Raw genomic sequence first — 17,875 nt, 5'->3', positions numbered from 1 at the left:
TCACCAAAGATCATTTACCATGATGCTTGTTCTCCTTTGCTCCAGTGATGCTAGAGTGCCCGGAGGCCAACTAGCTGCTGTGTGCAGGAGGTTGCAAGGGTGGAAGAGCTCCTGGTATTCTGTACGTCATTTATTGATCATCTCAGGACAGGAAGGGCCTTGATTTTCCCACTGATGAACTTTTGAATCTGTTTGGGCTGCCGGTTTTACTGGAGGGTTAGAAACATGCCCACTTGAGGAGCTGCTTCCCTCCACCCAAGAGATCCTGGCCTCTCATTGATTTCTGCAGCAGCTTCACAGGAGCATGTGCTGTGCTTTGTGTTTCTCTAGACTTGAAGATCCAGCAGATGGCAACCAAGAAACCTTGATCATGGCAAGGGGAATAAAATGAAGAGGAAATCACAAGTGCAAATTGGTCCCTTGGCTCCAGGGGTTGCACTGTGGGTGTCAGAAATGTAAAGGTGCCACCCATCCCTGCAAGGGGCTGCAGCTCATGCTGCCGTCGCGTGAGGAGCTATCACCTGGGGGACAGCTTGGGCAGCAGGGGTCCCTGCCTGACCAGGGGCTCTAGGTACTCCAGGTCCCGTTTGAGACTCAAGGGCTCTTTGGCAAGCCATTACACGCTCATTCGCTATAAAACCCAATTTGTGTTTTGGCCCAGAGGAACCAAGCACCACCTGTGATTCTCTGCACAGGAGATCCTTTCCAAGTTGGCCTTTTTGGGACCTCTGAATGGGAGGAATGGTGACCAAGGAACTACACCAGATATGCACAACCAGCCTCTGCTACAGGCACCTGGTGCTGGGCTTGGGCTGATGTCATGAGTTTCCTTATGTTCAGTTTGGGGGATCACGGCTTCACCTCCTCTTTACGTGCTGGATGCTGGGACTGACTCTCGTTATGGCTATGCATAGCATAAACTCACTCCTACAACAACAACAAATAAAAGATAAGTCCCATGGCTCTGAATCTATCTATGTTTAATGGCTGTTTTGTGCAGTTGGGGCTTAGAGAGACAGCCTGATAGATCTGTCTGCTGAACACTAGTTGCTGTTTACCTTTGCTGGAGGAGGACTCAGAACTAGGGCTATAAACACTTGCAGGATGAGGGAAGAGCAGATGAACAAAGCGAGGAGAGAAGACACAGCTTCACTGGAAGCCTTGTAAACCACTGACTGCAGTAGAAGTCAGTGCAGGAATTAAAAGCTGTCAGTTCAGAAAGCCATAAAAGCACCATCTCTTCTTTATCTAGCTTCCCTGACTGAGCTTGAAACAAAGATTTTCTGTTTTCCAGGAGGCGTTTCAGAGTGCTCCTTTGTGGCTCACAAACTGTCACACATTGGAGAGAACATAATTCTGGGACAAAGCTTTTCATCTGCTCTGTAGTGAGCTCCTAAGGGGATGCACCACGTAGCATCTTTCTGAGTCATTCCAACACTCCTGAAGAAGGTTTTCCTACCATGTGGCCACAATTTAACTGCTACCCTGGTGGGCTATGATGCAAACCTCTACCTCTCTCTGCAAAGTGACCTGCTGCAATGACCACTTGAGTGGATGTAGCAAGCAGCTGCCGAGAAGCTTTCATGGGCCACGACGCATGGAAGTACCGAGGTGGGGAATGTGCATCACACAGGTACTTGCAAAGTGTGTGCGACCAAGACAAGTTTTATTTTACATGAAAAAGTAACACAACACTTACTTTGAGGGAGGAGGAGACAGGCAAAGTGTCTCCCAGACTGCAGGTTTTCCTCAGCGCCCAGGCCCTGGTGCCCTGGACAGGAGGGCTTACTGAAGGTGCAATAACCGTGAGATAGTTGCGGACCGTATTTCTTTTTCCTAAAATATTTATGCAAAATTGCAGGCTCGGTGCGTGTGGCCCCAGGCTCCTGACAGACAGCTCAATGTGCAAAACTCTGCCATGACTCACCCCCTGAAGGTCAAGAGCTGCCCTACAATTTGGGAGAGCACCTTAGAGATTAGACTAAAGCCAGATTTTCAAAACCTTCCAAGTCCAGCAGAGTTAAGGCCAGATATGAAGTAGGAAGTCATGGGGAGAAGCCGTAGGTGTGCTAATTAAAGTAGGAGAATGAACCTGCCTTCCTGAGCTGATATTTGGAAATGGAAGCTAAAGATCTGAGGCTGAAGCTCTCCCTGACCCCCATTTCTCCTCTGGCAGTCATTTGAAAGCTCACGCAACTGCAGAGATGACTCAGACTTTTCAGAACAGGTCTTTAAACTTAGATCCAAGGTCTGCAGAGCTTCCCAGGGTGGCTGTTCGCACCTGGACAGTGTAGCTGCACAAATCCCACCCCAACTCCAAGCCCACAGAGGTCAGGCTTTGACTAGCTGCTCTTCATGCTGCCTTCACTTCTAGGGGGTATCAGGTATTGAGATGATGTTCACACTTGCTGAGGCAGAGGAGCCTGCAGGTATCGTCAATTTAGCTGCCTGCTCGGCTCCTTAGCACTTGCGTGGGCTCTGCTATGAGAAATCGATGGTGAACTCCCATTGCTTCCAATAGGAGCAAGCTAGGAACAAAATAAAGCACAACAGTAGCCTTTTAAGCAAGCTTTTAGCCAGCTCCCCAAGGATGCAGCCAGACATGCTGTCTACACCAGATCAGCTTCAAAGCCGTTAGCTGAGAGTGCTCAGGGCAGCCACAAATAGTCTGAGCTAATAAAAGAGCATCTTCCACAGCCAAGCTGCAAACTTCTGCCTACTCCCAACTATAAGAAGATGCCGGGGCTCTTCCAAGTGCGTCCTTTTGCTTTTGAGCATCAGGCGGGACTTTCAAGGGCTGATGCAGATCAAGCCTCGCACACCCCATTCACTTGGTTCAGCATCCCTTGCAGAAACCAGCACGGAGCCTCTTGGAAAGCCACCGTCTTCTGTGCGAGAGGCCCAGCATGGACTGACATCCAGTTCCAGCTCTGCTACATGCACAGGCACTTGGTTTTTCTGCACCTCTGATTCCTTCCCTACCATTTGAACGACTTTGCTATTGAGTTGTTCAGCAATTGCTTCTTACTTTGGATTTTTACTGTGCTTAGCACAAGCTTTTGATCGAAGCCGGGGACTCGGGACGCTGGCTCACAACACGCTGCACTAGAATAAAAAGGGTTTGCATAGGATGAGATGACAAAGTGAATTGATCTGATAAAAGGCCTCTTAAGTCATTAATTCAAGTCATGCAAGATTAAGAAACATTTCAGCAATAACAAAAACTGTGTTAGGGCCTTAGCGATTTCAAAGAACTCTTTCTTAATTGGCTTCACAATATTGTTCCTTTCAGCTTTGTGTTGTAACAGAGGGATATTAGGAAATTCATGCTTTCTGAGTCACCAGTGGCTCCCAAACAAGCTTTTCAGGGCTGTGCCATGCTTTCTTTACTTCAGTAATGGGAAAGCCTTCTAGGGACTCTCACATTCAATCCATCTTTCTACCCCAGAAAAGGAGCATCAGCTGATTTTTTTTTAAGCTTTCATGGACCTTCGACCTGGCCAAAACCCAAGGCGATGGGGGAAGAGACCGAGCAACAGTAGAAACACGTCATCAATACAAAGCTGTGATACGCGCATGGATGAGGCTGCCAGATTAAGTCCTGGCCGAGGTTCAAACCCCCCGGAGCAGCACCTTTCCTGCTGAGCTTCATTTCAAAACCCACTGCATCCATTTGCATTTCTTCTTTCAGCTCCATCCTGTACTGCACAAAGACACAGACCTTCCCTCTCAAAACAACTGGCTGCTGGCCTCCTACTGCAATATGTCTTTCCTTTGCAAGAAAAATCCATTACAAAACACCCTCTTAGCTTCTGGAAACACTGAGACCCTTTTTATGTCAAGGAGTTAAATCTTGTTACTCAGCTGGCATCAATTCCCCTCCTTTAACACCAAAGGTTTTGATCTCTTCCTATTTAAAAAATTATGCACCAAAGCTAAATCATCCCTGTCTTCTCCTTTCTAGAGAAGGAAGAAGAGAAAATGAAAAGGGTTGCACTGTTTTGCCGGCTCACTCAGCTCGACTCTCTTGGTAGAGGCTTGTTAAATGCTTACAGAGGACATTCTGTTCCTGGGGCGTGAAACTGCATTTCGTGCCCCAACGGGATGTCACAGTGGGCTAAACGTTGGCTCTGAGCCAGGCTCCTATAGGTCAGAATCAAAACAAAGATTAGAATGACGAGCATTTAACCCGTGGCTGGGTCGCCAATATCCCTCAGCTCCAATACAAACATTTTATTGGCCACCTTTTTTCCCCACCATCCCCAGCCTGGACCACCTCTTTGCTTATCTGGTTTGTCCTCCTCCCAGTTTCATGAAACAACAGACTCAGACGAGTGACACATTTAACTAAGTTGTGCCTTCGCTCACACAAGCAGAGCGCTGCCAAAGACGCATTGCAAATGCTGGACTTGAAATTCCTTCCACAGCGATCACTCAATGAACAGGTCAGCTGGAGGAGGAAATACAAATAAAGAAACGCTCCATTCAGAAGGGTTAATGGTGGGTTGGAAACCACGCAGGCTAAAGTCAATGTTTACCAAAGGCTGCAACAGATTTTGCAGTCGCTGCCAATTGTGAAACCCATCACCGGTATCGCTCTGCTCGGGGCGGCAGCACACTGGGGCAACTGGGAGACCCTGGGGAGCCGACCTGCCTTGCCATTCATGCTGCTGCCCCAAAGGGAGATGGGGCTGCACTTTTTTGACACGGTCTCCCCATCCTTCTCCCCAGAGTGATGCGAGAGATGGTGGAGAGGTCTGGGAGAGCGTGGGCTGCCTTTTCCCAGCGTTAAGCTGGGCTGGGGGCTGCACCCAGCTGTAACTGGTGCTGGAGCCTCGGGACCCACCGCGAGCCAGCCAGCACCCCCTTCCAAAGCATGTACGCAGTGAACGCAAAGCCCTGAGCAGCAAAACTTCACAGACCATTTCTCTAGCGGAGTGAGTTCAGCCAGGTTTGGACGAGACTTTATTCCATTTAAAAGGGACCAGCACAGGGTATCCAGGCACTCAGTTTTATCTCCGCGTGCGGTTCACTCCTGCTTTCCTTATAAAGTGCCAAGCCATTGCTTCTTTTAAAGCACTGATCATTTTGTGGTTTTCACGTTTTTGATCTCCTGCAGCAGGTCAGACATTAGTGTGAGACTGACTAACAAGACCATGAAATCTTCAAAATCAATTTTGTTCTCCAACTCCTCATCCAGGGCAGAAATTATTTCCTGGTACTTGGGTTTGTTTTCTTGGCCCTGTGGAGAATTTTAAATGAAAAGAGATATTAAGCATGCAGTTCTTTTTTTATTGCTTTATAAAAAAAAAAAAAGACAGACACCTCTGTAAAAATGATTGTATTTTTCTATTTTCCCATTCAGGTTTTTACATCCACATTCATATGATTTTTTCTACAGGTATCCAAAGAAACTCAAACAGAAGAATTATTGCAATCAGACAGGAGAACAACCAGCCCCCAAAGTTTCCACCTGAATCCAGAATACGTCTTTTTAAAGACATCTAGTCGTGATTGAAAATCTGGCAGTGACGATGATGTAGCTGGTAACTGATGGAAAAAATGGAGTCCCATATCTTGACAAAACCACAGAGAGGAAACAACCAACCAGCCCTCCTGGCCTCAAGACAGGTCCTCAAATGTATACGGTGAAGGTCTCTGTTGATTTTACAGACATAACTTCAGTAGCTGCTATTCTCTGTCCTGTTGGACATTACTCTTGGAATGGAAGGGATTATTAAAATTATGTATCATGTCTGTTATTCATATTTCCTTATTAAAAATAAAGGTACAAGAGGTTTTTTTTTTAGCTTTATAACCTTCAAAACATCTCATGATTCCAAATTTGATTGGCTATTGATATTTTCAAGTCCTTTTCCATAAGGTGCCCAGTTTCTAATTAGGTACCAATTCCCCCTCCCCAACCAGTCGTGTTATTTTGTTATTCTTGGAAGCAAAGGTATCCTCAAGAATGCTTTTACTCCTAAACTTCTCTCTCATTTACTTAGTTGAGCTCTTTTTACTAGTCCTACGTAGTTTTTTTTCTACCACTTGATAAAAACTTTTTTATTTCGGGAGGGAAAAAAATCCCCACACTTATCTGCAAGAAGTTTACAGGCACAAGTGCCGATATAGCTGTTTTTCACCACACCTGGCTGCCATGGGACACCCCGGGTGGGTGACGATGGAGAGGTTCTCCCTGCTCCCTTTCTCCCTGGGGCCCCCCCAGTGACCGCAGCGTGTGCAGCTCTATGGCACGGGGCTGGCTCTCCTGGTATGGAGTCAGTATTCTGGCAAACTATCCAACGCCCCATTAAACACAACGGGCTTCTTCTCTTCATAACTATAGCCTCTTGTCATCATCTGAGGGGTTTTTTTGTTTGTTTGGGTTTTTTTTTTTTCAGTGGTTTTACAGTGGTTTATTGCTGCCCCCCCTCCTCCTTTAGCCCTGTGTTAGATGCAGGCTCAATGTAAAGCAACTCAATTCCCTGAAGATGTTTGTACCCAACCACTGAAGCCACCTGGGATTACCCTGGGGGCTGATGCTCACCCAGCCGCAGGGCAGAGCCCCTGGGGCCATTCCTGCACCCAAAGCTCACCCATTCCAGCACCACCCGCTCGCCCGAACCCCCTCACCCGTATGAAACCCCCAAACTGGGTTTGCAGCAGGTTTTTAGTTTCAGCTTTGCTGAGCTTGCCCTCGGGGTCAGCAGAGTTGTTATACACCAAAGCCGCGGTAGCAAAAGCTTTTTCAAGGGCTGAGCCTTTTCCTAGAGCTAGGGGGGGAGAAAAAGAAAAGAGAAAAAAAGAAGTTATCAGCCTATCAGAAAAAGTGGCCCTTCAGATATAATTGAAAGGAATCTGTCAGAACCATCCTGAGTGGGCGGAAATCTGTGTAGTTTCATTAAAGTTAATGAGACCGAAACAGTTTATACCCACAGAGGACCTGGCCCAGATTTTATTTGGAGTGGGCCAGCAACATGCCTCCTGTCCCATGGAAACACACCCCGAAAAGGAGCTTTCAATCGGAGCCGGGGCACGCAGCAGCGGGAACACAAGGGGATGAGTGAGACCTGTCTGCTCTGCCCCCATCCTGGGCACCCAGCAAGGGCCTGCCACACTGTGGGGACAGGTGGCCATTCTGTGATCCTGTGACAGGCCACACCGGCCATCTTTTGGATGCATTTGGACTCCCAGGATCCTGTATGAGGGAAAAATATAGCCCACCTGGGAAGCCTGGCCAAACAGAATTGTCCATGTCTGAGCATCAGCGCTGCACTTCAGCATTACAGTATAGTGGGGATTTTTGGCTGGAATATTTGGCTGGATTCATCCCCTCCCACTCCTGAGCCTCCTCCTAAAGACTGTGCACTCACAGCATTCAGTTGCCATCAGGTACCGCAGATGACTGGGGCTGTGATTTTTAAGGCAAAGGCAAGCAGAAAAGGAGATGGAGATCAACGCCAGGGCACGTTGCTCAGGGACCCACCAGACCCCCCTGTCTTGCACCGGCCAAGGGTCTGCATGGTCTCAGCAGCTCTAAGTCACCAGGATTTACTGATTTACTGCACTTGGGCTGTGGCCTTGGAAGACCTGAACCCCCAAGGGGCAACAGATGGGTCCCCTTACCTTTGACTGACGCCAGCTGCTTGGCTATAGGTACGCTGGCAGGGAGAGAGAAGAGAGGCACAGTTAGCACCCGGTGAATTCTGTGGGTATGTATAGTTCCTCCATGAATAGGCTTGCTCATTTCTGTTTCATTTAATCCCCCAGGAAATCAGAGCTTCCCAAGGGAGATTGGTGGGAAGGAAGATGCAGCGGAAAGGAAAATGGCCTTTACAAGCAGCACACAACATCGCACAGCTCCCAATTCTTCACCTAAGCAAGTGGCCTGGAGTTGTTATTAAAGGTGGTTATTAAATAATTTTAAGAGAGGGACGTTGCCACATCCTTCAAGCAATTTCTTCAGAATATGAAAGAGCTCTGGGAAGTTTCTCAGTTTTAAGCCCATCCCCAGGGAAGTACAGAGGGGTCTGCCATCCCCCACTCACCAGTGCTCGCAGTTTGGAGCGGACACACAGCTTTTATTTCCAGCAGGACTCACACATAGGAGAAGCACCTCCCTGCTTTCTGTTAAAACTTAAAGCCTGCTCTTGCTGAAGTGCTGGAAACTAATTACAGAGCAGCCAAGGTGCAGTGGAAGAGATTGCTTGTGATAGAGACAAACGCATCCAGGTAACGAATTTCAAGACAAATGGCAGATCACCTGGGGATGCAAAGAACAAAGCGATGACTTACCGCTTGGGCATGTCTGCTGCGGCCGGAGGGCTTTTTTTGGTGGAAGCAGGAGCTGGCTGATGGACCGAGGACTGCTTGGTGCTGGGAACGCTGGCTCTGCAGCCGCACATCTCGGGGCCAGGGTGTTTGTGATCTCTAAGCAACTCGAGTAATAGCAAACAGGTGAATTCAGGCTCTGCCCTGCCAAAGCCACCTGCCTGCAGCCGGCCCCTATCAATAATGTCAGTGCTACCTGCTGATCACGGAGACGGCTAAATACATCGGTCTAAAGCAGCCCCTGTAAGGCAGCACTGCTGGGGTGGCAAGCAGCGTGGCTTTTATTTTATGTGAGAATTTGACAGAAACGAACCACATGAATGGAGCCTGAATCCTTTTAGATCTGTAGGGATGTAACTTTGCAGCAGGAATAACTAAGACACTGAATCCATTCGGCTAATACACGTTATCATTTTAACAAGAAACCTTTCTAACGTGGGCTAATGTAATTTGCCCCAAGCTATAAAGTGAGTTGTTCCTATAGACGGGGTCAGAAACTGTGTTTCCCAATTCCTGACACACCATTTATCCCAGGTGAGCATGCTCCTGCTCTAATATTAATTCCCTCGGTGCAGTGCAAAGAGGAGATCTGCTCTTCCTCCAAACCGCTTGCAAAGCAGCATCCAGCACGGAGCCGCTGCTTCCCTGTCTACCCGAATGGATGCTGCCGGCTTCCAAAAGCAGCGTGGAGCCATATGGCAGAGCAGTCGCACATTAGAGAGGCTGGAAGGGCTGCGATGAACTTTGTTATTTATTGGCATGGATATCGCTATTAGAAAACACACAGCTCGTCACGCTGCCTATCTCTGTGCACGGCCTCCTTTCCGCAGATCCTTTGCCTACAGGCGTCTAGACAGGATAAGTTCGACCTAAAAGACCGAGCGGCCGTTTTAATCCCAGGGTGGTCTGTTAATAGGTAGGGGCTTCAAGTACCTCATCCAGCTCATCATTCCTGGTGAAAGGATACAATACTGATGTTAAAACTGCCCAGGATGAGACTTTATGTAACAGGACACGCAAAGGAGACTGCAACAGATGGCCTGGAGAATTAAAATGTTTTCCTCATTTAGTAGAAGCTAAATTACTGAAGGCTAATGAATAAGGATGTTCACCACCTTACTGTTCCTGGATTTTAATTATCTTAAAAAGCATGGGAAAAGAGAACCTTTAATTTTCCATCTAAGAGTGTCATTACTCAAACAATTCAGAGCCTTTTTCTGAGAGGTTTAAGCTGTCTTAGATCTCTAGTGCATTCTTTAGGACTGGCTCATGAATAAAACAGAGCCTGTAATTGCAATGACGCAGCCAAAACACATATAATCAATGCTCATTATCCCATCAATTAACACACTAAAATTAAACAAGAATTCAGGCTTAGTAATCTGCCATCAGCTAAAAAAAAAAAAAAAGTCTTGATATCATGTTGAAGTGATAATTCCCTTTCACATCTGTTGAACCGTACAACAAGGCATGAAAAGCCTTACAGCCCGGTTAATCCGCAGAATGGTAATGTTTGGTCTTAGCGTCCAAGGTAAAAATGCGAGTGAGAAACAGACTCTGCTGCACGTTTATCAGCCACAGGCAGTGCTGCGAGGGAGCTGGCAAAGCCAGCCCTCTGCGTTTTGGGCTCTTTCCACCGCAGATCAGATTTCAGCTCGCAGGTTTTTTCAACTAACCGCCTCTTGAGAGGCCGAGCTCTAGAACAGGTGATTCGCTTTGCTGGGGTAGTAACAAGTTCAAGCAAGCCCAGGGTACATGATCCTTCTAGGATATACTAATTAGTGCATGTAGGAGCGTTAGTGCCTGACAGATAAAGGGCAGCACGAGGATAACCCTGGCCTTTGCAGATGATCAGCTTTGAAGACAGCAAGATTTTGGCTGTATGTGTTGCTCGTGTATTCTGGTCAGCAAGGTGTGCGGGGAGCCAGGCCATCTGCTCCCTATCTATTTTGATACAGCCTATTTATGTTTGAAATATCCAGGTGCTTTTGTCGGTCAACTTTTAGCATGTTCGACACGCTAACAATATTGTCTGCTCAAAATACGCCACCCGACACTTCAAACTGCAAAAATCCTTCCAGGCGGTTCACTTAAAATAATTGCCACTGGCAAAAAGCCGCGGTCTCCACTTCACTTTTGGTATTTTCTCAGGGTTTTCCCACCCTCTTTCAAGTACTTTCTGCAAATCAAGACGAGTTACGTTGCAAAACATTTGTGTGTGGCGGAGCCCTGGCTCCCTTAGAGATGACCGTACAACACTGGGCAGGGGCAGGCGTGGGCATGCCCGCGGTGGGCAGGCGTAGCCGAGGGCCAGAGGCACGAGGGAAGACCTACAACAGGAGGTGCTTTCACACCGTTAGCCGCTCTGACTTCATTTCTTCAGCGAACCCTTTTGATCTTACATAGAATCATAGAATGGTCTGGGTTGGAAGGGACTTGAAAGATCATCTCGTTCCACCCCCCTGCCCTGGGCAGGGACACCTCCCACCAGACCAGGCTGCTCCAAGCCCCGTCCAGCCTGGCCTTGAACACCTTCAGGGATGGGGCAGCCACAGCTTCTCTGGGCAACCTGGGCCAGGGGCTCACCACCCTCACAGAAAATAATTTCTTCCTAATATCCAAACTAAATCTACCCTCCTTCAGTTTGAAACCATTACCCCCTTGTCCTATCATTACACTCCCCGATAAAGAGTCCCTCCAAAGAGCCAAGAGTGAGAAGCCCCACAGCTCCATCTTAGCCCAAAGCAGGACTGGCTGCCACAGCCTTATGCTCTTTTCCTCTTGCTCCATCCCTTTGAAATCCATTACTTAGCATGGGGAAAGCCAGCAGAAGCAGCAGGTCTAATGCGCTCACTGCGGTTGGTCCCTCAACAGCAGCCACAGCCCGCGGTGCTGCCTGTGCCCCTCCTGCCCAGGCAAGAGGGCTCAGCCCCGCTGAGGACCTTCTCCGACTCCTCCTCCGCAGGGCAGCATGCAAGGAGCAGACACAACCCCGCGCAGGTTAACGGGGGGTTTAACCAGCTGAAGGGATTGGTAGCCGTGCTGCTGCAATAAGCAGTCTGCTTCCCGCAAATTTAAGTTAGCCAATGGCCACTGCACCCCTCTGGTCGCAGAGCCAACCTGGCTCCTGCTCACCAGTAGCTGGCTTATCCATGCTAACATACTGCTAAGCATCCTGAAACCTGAACCCTTGCATTTATTCCAGGAGGATAAACAAAATCACAGACTGTTTCCTTCCCCTTAGTTTCTCCATCACCATGCCTTTTGGGGTTCACGCTGCTGCTGCTGCTCCCATCTGTGCTGGGATGGTGTAAGTGATGTTCTGTACATCCCAGGAACATCGGTCTCTTGGCCCATCACGATTTTTTAAAAACATCTCTTCATAGTCAATTTGATTTCACTCAAGGGTGAAATCTGCACTGGTATTTATCTGCATCGGTTGTGCTGGGTGCAGTTTGCTGACCGCTGCCTGATCACAAAATCATAGAGGTGTCCAGGTTGGAAGAGCCCTTTCAGATCATCGAGTCCAACCACCAACCCAACACTAACAAAACCCATCACTAAACCATGTCCCTCAGCACCACGTCTACCCGTCTTTTAAATACCTCCAGGGATGGTGATTCCACCACTTCCCTGGCAGCCTGTTCCAATGCTTGACAACCCTTTCGGAGCACAATTTTTTCCTACTATCCAGTCTAAACCTCCCCTGGTGCAGCTTGAGGCCGTTTTCTCTTGTCCTTGATGGTTACGCTGTGACCAGCGCTCCTCCGGGTGACGCAAACCGGTGTCCTGCAGGACACTCTCATGCTCGGTGGCTCCGTGGAGGGGAGACCCCAGCTGGGAGGCACCGACGGATCAGCCCCTCTCCCCTACGCACGTGCAGGAGATAACCCAGCTCAGCCCGGAATTCAGCTCTGGAGTCATGAACGATTGAAATATTTATGAGTCCCATTGCTGAGACAGAGCAGGTAAAAAGCCGCTTAAGAAAAGCTATTAGAACTGGTCTGTCTGCGGGGAAACATGGCTTGTCATCTCGTGCCCAGGCATTTGTCAGACGTGGTGCAGCACTTTGGACGAAACATGCTTGTGCCTCATATGGGGGCTGTCAGGGAGCAGAGCGGCTGCGGGGACCCCCTGTGCGCCGGCACCCAGCTCCCCCGGTTTCCTTGAAAATCTAACGGATAAGGGATGAGCCCAACATTTTTGGTATGGTATCCGTTTTCAGAGGGAAACCTGAAAATGCTATTACCAAATAATTTTTCCCCTGAGAAATGTTTTATTACAGGATGCTTAGACTTTAAAAAGGCAGCTATATTCATCAAACGCTAAAATCTTATTAAAGAAGGACACAACAATAAAAATGTGAGGAAAGAAACCGGTAGCTAAATGCAACAAATGGGATGCCTTCCCCTTCCCCCCGCTCCCCGGTTCAACAATTACGAATTCATATCAAAATGCTAAGATCTTCACGCTGAGGATGTATGCTATTGACAAATGATGGGACAATCAGCACCAGATATTAATGCTAAAACATAGATTATTGCTGCTGTTAGAAAAAAAGGAGGAGGAAAAGCTCTTGGGTTTAGTAGGAGGAGGGAATAAAAAGAAATCCTGAAAAACAACAGTTAAGTCACGGAGAGCATAAGCTAAGTAGCCCATCCATCCACATATATAAAAATTTTGACTCAAATCTGGCTTAAAACTAGTAGACAGAAGGCTAAATGCTTATGACATGATACGGCATAATATGATAAGAACTTTTTCAGAAAAGGATGAAACAATACGTGGCAGTTTTTACTCGGCAGTTCTTTACCTGTCTGTAATATTAACTGTGAAGCTCTGGAGATACCGTCAGGAGCAGACTATAGATGGATGCAGTGCGTGTTGCATGCAACTGCCTCTTTCATCACTACATCACAGTTTCAGCCAAGAATAATTCAGAGCTAGAGCCTGAATTGCTCATTCCAATTGAGAGCATATACAGATTGGAAATAATTAACCTAATCAGGTCAGGCAACTGCGATATGAATTCATGCAACAGGAGCACAAACTTTCTCCAAGTCCTGGCCATCGCCGAGGCTCTGCTATGGGCAGCTCGATGGCCACAGTGAAGGAGATTTAATCCGTATTGCACAATAAATAAATACCCTGTCAAGTAAGGGCATGGCCCTGTGGGCTGGATTTGCATCTAAATTCTTCTTTGTCTCCTTGATGCGCTGGGCAGGGAGCTACGCAGGCTGCAGAGCCACTGGGTACCCGCAGCGGTTGCTCCCTGCCCTCTCCATGGAGGGGATGATGCTGCAGCTTTGCAAAGCGCATCCTCTCCCCAGTCAAGAGCAACGGGGAAACCCTAAAACAGGGCGTGAGCACGCCTCTGCCTTGGCCTCTGAGGCACCTGGAGAGAAGGTCCTGTGCTCCCACCTCCCCTGGCAGGCAGAGGTACCTGCCTCTCCTCCCCAGCTCTGCGCTTGATAACGCAAACACGCTCCCGTCTTGGGTAGCTGAGAAATGGGCTATAAAGAGAAACACATGGGAAAACAGGAGGGACAGCACAGAAGATCAAGGAACATGTTTTTTCCCAGGCTGACCTAGTTATTTAACTAACTGGCAGAGATGCTCGCTAATGATGAAGCAGGAAAGCAATCAGTCTGCCAGCAGCAGTTTCACAGAGGATGCTCAGGTTTACTCGGCTACCTGTCTTAAACCCAGGAAACATCAAATACACTCTTTTCCATCTTGCGGCTCAACACCTTGCTATACAGTCACTATTCCCAGTTCAAATAAACTTCAAATTTCTCAACGATTTCCGAAGGATGTGATAAGACTCGAATCCAGAGGAACACGGAGGAAATACTCAGATACATTTTCTTATATAGCACAGGAAAGTGCATGCATCATTTTTTGTTTTCACTTTGTCTGCTGCCATACTATATTAATCTGAAAAGCTATAGATGAAGAGATTTTTCATCCCTTCTAATTCACAGTGAAGACTATAGTCCCCAAAGGACTCAAACCAGCTCAACTGTTCTGCATGGCAGCAAGGAGCCAACAGAACCTGTGAATGGCCGGCCAACTTGGTAAAGCAAAGGGCAAGACTTTCAAGAAAACATGGGCCCCTCTCACTACTTTTGCCAACTATTGCACCAGCTCTGCCCTTCATGAGAAAATCTTAGATTCCGAGTTATGCAAATAATACCCAAAATAAGTCATAATCTTGATTCTGTCCTCAATCTTGTATTAGAAACTGCCCTTTCTCCAGGGGCGTCAGCTCCTGAGGGTTTGAACGCTGCAGTTCCTGTGCTCACATGGTTACACAAGAATTTCAGCTTGTTTGAAATGCAGGAACGAATCTAAGTAAAACTTAAGTTTCTAACCCTCATCATTGGATAAAAAAGTTTGGAAACGCAATCTGGCTGATCTAGGTGGAAAAGCTGATGAAGAGAAAGCTAGTTGACACAAAAATCTCTATCTGTTTCTAGTGAAGAGGCTTAGATGACTCAACTTGGGATATTCCTGATCCACTAACACAAAACAGATTTTTTTTCCAAGAAAAAGTAAAAGAGAAGTAGGACTATGCGGGAGGGGGCATGAAGAGCATACATCCCATCCCTTGCCACACACACAGATTTCACTTTCGCCTGGCTTGCTATATCTAACTTTTTCCAAAATTAAAAAAAGCCAAGAAACAAAAGAACTGAAAGCCAAAATAAAATTTTTCATTGACCCAGAAAACCGTATTTTGCTCCCATTTGCAATACCAGAACATTCAGATATTCCAGTTTGTCCTCTCTACAGCTCAAACGTGGCCATCCAGCAACTGGGATAGTTAGCACAGCACTGGGCTAGTCCTACTGACAGGTGGAAAGAGGGGTAAAGAGGCAGGCAGGTATTAAATTGCACAGTTTTAGTATTTTTTTTTTTAAACTTGTGATACTGACCTTTAATGACAAGTGTCTGCAGAAGTGTCCTACTCCACTGTACATTAAAACAATCCTCAGAAAAGTGTTGGAAAACAGTAAGAATATGACCAATAAGGTCAAGCACAGGAATAGTTATTTACCTTTAATGGTTTTCTTCTTAGGTATTTTGCAGTGACAATTTAGCATTAACATACTGTGAAAACACGCATTGTATGCAATAACTTTATTAGGGTCAAATAGATATCACAATATAGATTCATCCACCGAGTAGCCATAAATTGGTTACAACAATCATAGAAGAGACTAAGCTGTTTTAAGCTAAGATGCTTTCAACATTACAGCTCATACAATAAGGTTATAGACTGATACACTTTGATTTAGAAATGCAGATGATCAGTTTTGATTAGTGTATTGTGCTTCCGGCTTTCATTTGTATCAATGCGTCCCGTAGGCTGTAGTGAGGAAGGGCTGAATTTCCCAGGGAGAAATCCGAACGGGCTACAAGTGTGGCTCGGGCTATTTTAGGATGAATTCCTCTGAGCCTGGGTTATTTGGTCAATCCAGTTACATTCTCCAGTAGCACCAAGCTAGCGCTCAGAGCAGCGACAGAACAGAGGGATATCTAACAACCTTGAAACAGCACGGATGGAGAGGTTTTCTTATAATAAGAGGATATAAAGGAATATTTATGCTCTGTAAGGTCACAAAAATACATGCGGTTTTCATGTTTTGCTGTATTAAGCAACAGGGCATTCTCACACACGGTTTTGTATACTGATATCTGCACCTCTGTTATCTTAGTTAAATAAATACCTTTGTAAACATATAACACAGTTACTTGGTCCTTATTTTCCACAGCTCACGTTAAAAGATTCACAAAACATCCATAGAAATAGTGATTTATAGAATGAATACTTAGCTGAGTTAAATGGAATAAACATCGGTCAGGTACCATATACACTACTGAATGCCATTTCGAGGAAAAACATTTTAGTTACAAAGCATTCAGAACCTGGGTAAGCCATATATATTCAACTCTGCAAAATATATAAAAGATGCATACTTCTTTTAAACATACATTTAACAAAATGTAGTGGCAGAAGTTGAGAAGTTCCATTTACGCAGTCCAGACATTTGGTAGTATGAAACCGCTTATCCATGCACTAAATTACGGATGACTCGGTTAACTGAAATAAGAGTAAAATCTTCCGAAACAAAAAGGTATAACCAAAACAAATGCTCTGAAGAGTCACAGACAGGCAGTTTTGAAAATTTAGGTGCGGTATTACATGCATGGATATACAGAATAATCTGTGGAAATAATAGTAGAACACTTCTCGTTTTTCACCAAAATGCAGAAGGAAATTCAATTATATTATGCATATTAAATACTACAGACTTGAGGCTACAAAATGCTTCTACCATCTTAACACATACAAAACTACCATAAAGTTATCTCTACAGTACGTACTACAACACTGACTCCAGGTCACCACCCGCGATGAGCATATCCCCTGTATCTGATTAATCAGGGACAAAAAAGGCCAACTCCAGCCCACCGGCCACCTCCCATCTGTCTCAGGAGGTAGGCTTAGATCTTCAATCGACATTAAACACCATGTTGTAGTATTAATTTATGTGAAACCCTTAAAAATCTGGCGCCGCTGAAACTTGAGACCTGTGAAACCTCTACACGTGAGGGATGCGAGAGCTGCGTGAACCCTAAATTTGATTAGCGAAGGAGGTTGGCCCGCTCTGGCCGTAGCTCTGGGACTGGCCATATTCACCCACCTGGCCGTAGGAGCCCGGCTGGTTGTAGCCACCGGTCGGCCCGTAGCTGTCTTGGTTGTAGCCCCCTTGGTTGTAGCTGCTGGACTGCTTCTCCATGGTGTCCGGAGGGTGCCGCTGGCCCGAGGAATGCCAGCCCGTCTCCTTAAACACAAACCAAATGTTGCCTGCCCAGAGGATAAAGTTCAAGAAGCCAAAGACCTAGGTGGGGAGAAGAGGAGCTCGTCACCCGGCAGCCGCCGTCTCACAGCCCAGCCTAACGTTATGGACCTCGCACGCTCCTGGGAGAAGTCACAGAATCATAGAACTGGCTAGGTTGGAAGGGACCTTTCACATCATCGAGTTCAATCATCGCCGCTGCTCTCAGCCCATCCTTCTCCCAAAACCTGCTGGAAAATTTTCTCAGCTTTGGAGCAAATTCTTAAATTCAATTCCCTTAGCTATAGCCCACAAGGTGTCTGTTTTCCTTTTTGTTTCCAAAAAAAAGTTGAGTTTTTAGGCCAAAATATTTTTTTTTGTTTGAAAACAACTTAGTTCAAAGAAACTGTGGAAAGATGCAATTTGAAAGAATTTTTTTTAAAAGAGAGAAATTAATTGCTCTGCGGGCCTAATTTTTTTTTTTTTTAACATTCTGAAGACCAATTTTACGTTGCTTTTTGAGCGATTTTTAAAGGAAACCATAAGGCACAAAACCTTTTCTTCCTAAAGGAGCACACGGACCCTTTTCGAAAGCGTTGCAGCAAGTTGAAAGCAGAGAGGCCAAGCGACGCACTTGGACAGACACTTTGTGCCTTCTCCCCACCCCAACCCTGCACGCTCGTCCCGCTCCTGCT

General features: G+C 46.6%; 2 protein-coding genes across 5 annotated transcripts in view; both read right to left on the bottom strand.

Annotated features, from left to right (window-relative positions):
* Positions 1–5,011: 5,011 nt before the first annotated feature.
* SNTN (sentan, cilia apical structure protein) lies at positions 5,012–8,423 on the bottom strand. Its single transcript, XM_054216564.1, has 4 exons — positions 8,299–8,423; positions 7,630–7,664; positions 6,637–6,776; positions 5,012–5,242 (listed from the first exon to the last, which is right to left on the bottom strand). Exons 1-4 carry the CDS (start codon positions 8,406–8,408, stop codon positions 5,084–5,086), a joined length of 444 nt encoding a protein of 147 aa, XP_054072539.1. The 5' UTR covers positions 8,409–8,423; the 3' UTR covers positions 5,012–5,083.
* A 7,062-nt stretch (positions 8,424–15,485) lies between these two features.
* Positions 15,486–17,875, bottom strand: part of SYNPR (synaptoporin) — a 110,543-nt gene continuing 108,153 nt past the window's right edge. For 3 of the 4 annotated variants that reach the window (XM_054216267.1, XM_054216263.1, XM_054216265.1), the window contains one exon: positions 15,486–17,243. In XM_054216267.1, the coding sequence (XP_054072242.1) occupies positions 16,977–17,243 (267 nt within the window). In that variant the 3' untranslated portion in view covers positions 15,486–16,976. The remainder of the gene's footprint in view (positions 17,244–17,875) is intronic. The other variant, XM_054216264.1, reaches the window with a different exon arrangement.

This window comes from Rissa tridactyla, chromosome 10 (assembly GCF_028500815.1).
Source record: "Rissa tridactyla isolate bRisTri1 chromosome 10, bRisTri1.patW.cur.20221130, whole genome shotgun sequence".
Lineage (NCBI taxonomy): Eukaryota > Metazoa > Chordata > Aves > Charadriiformes > Laridae > Rissa > Rissa tridactyla.
The sequence above is the reverse complement of the archived record's forward strand: the minus strand, read 5'-3'. Positions and strand labels throughout refer to the sequence as shown.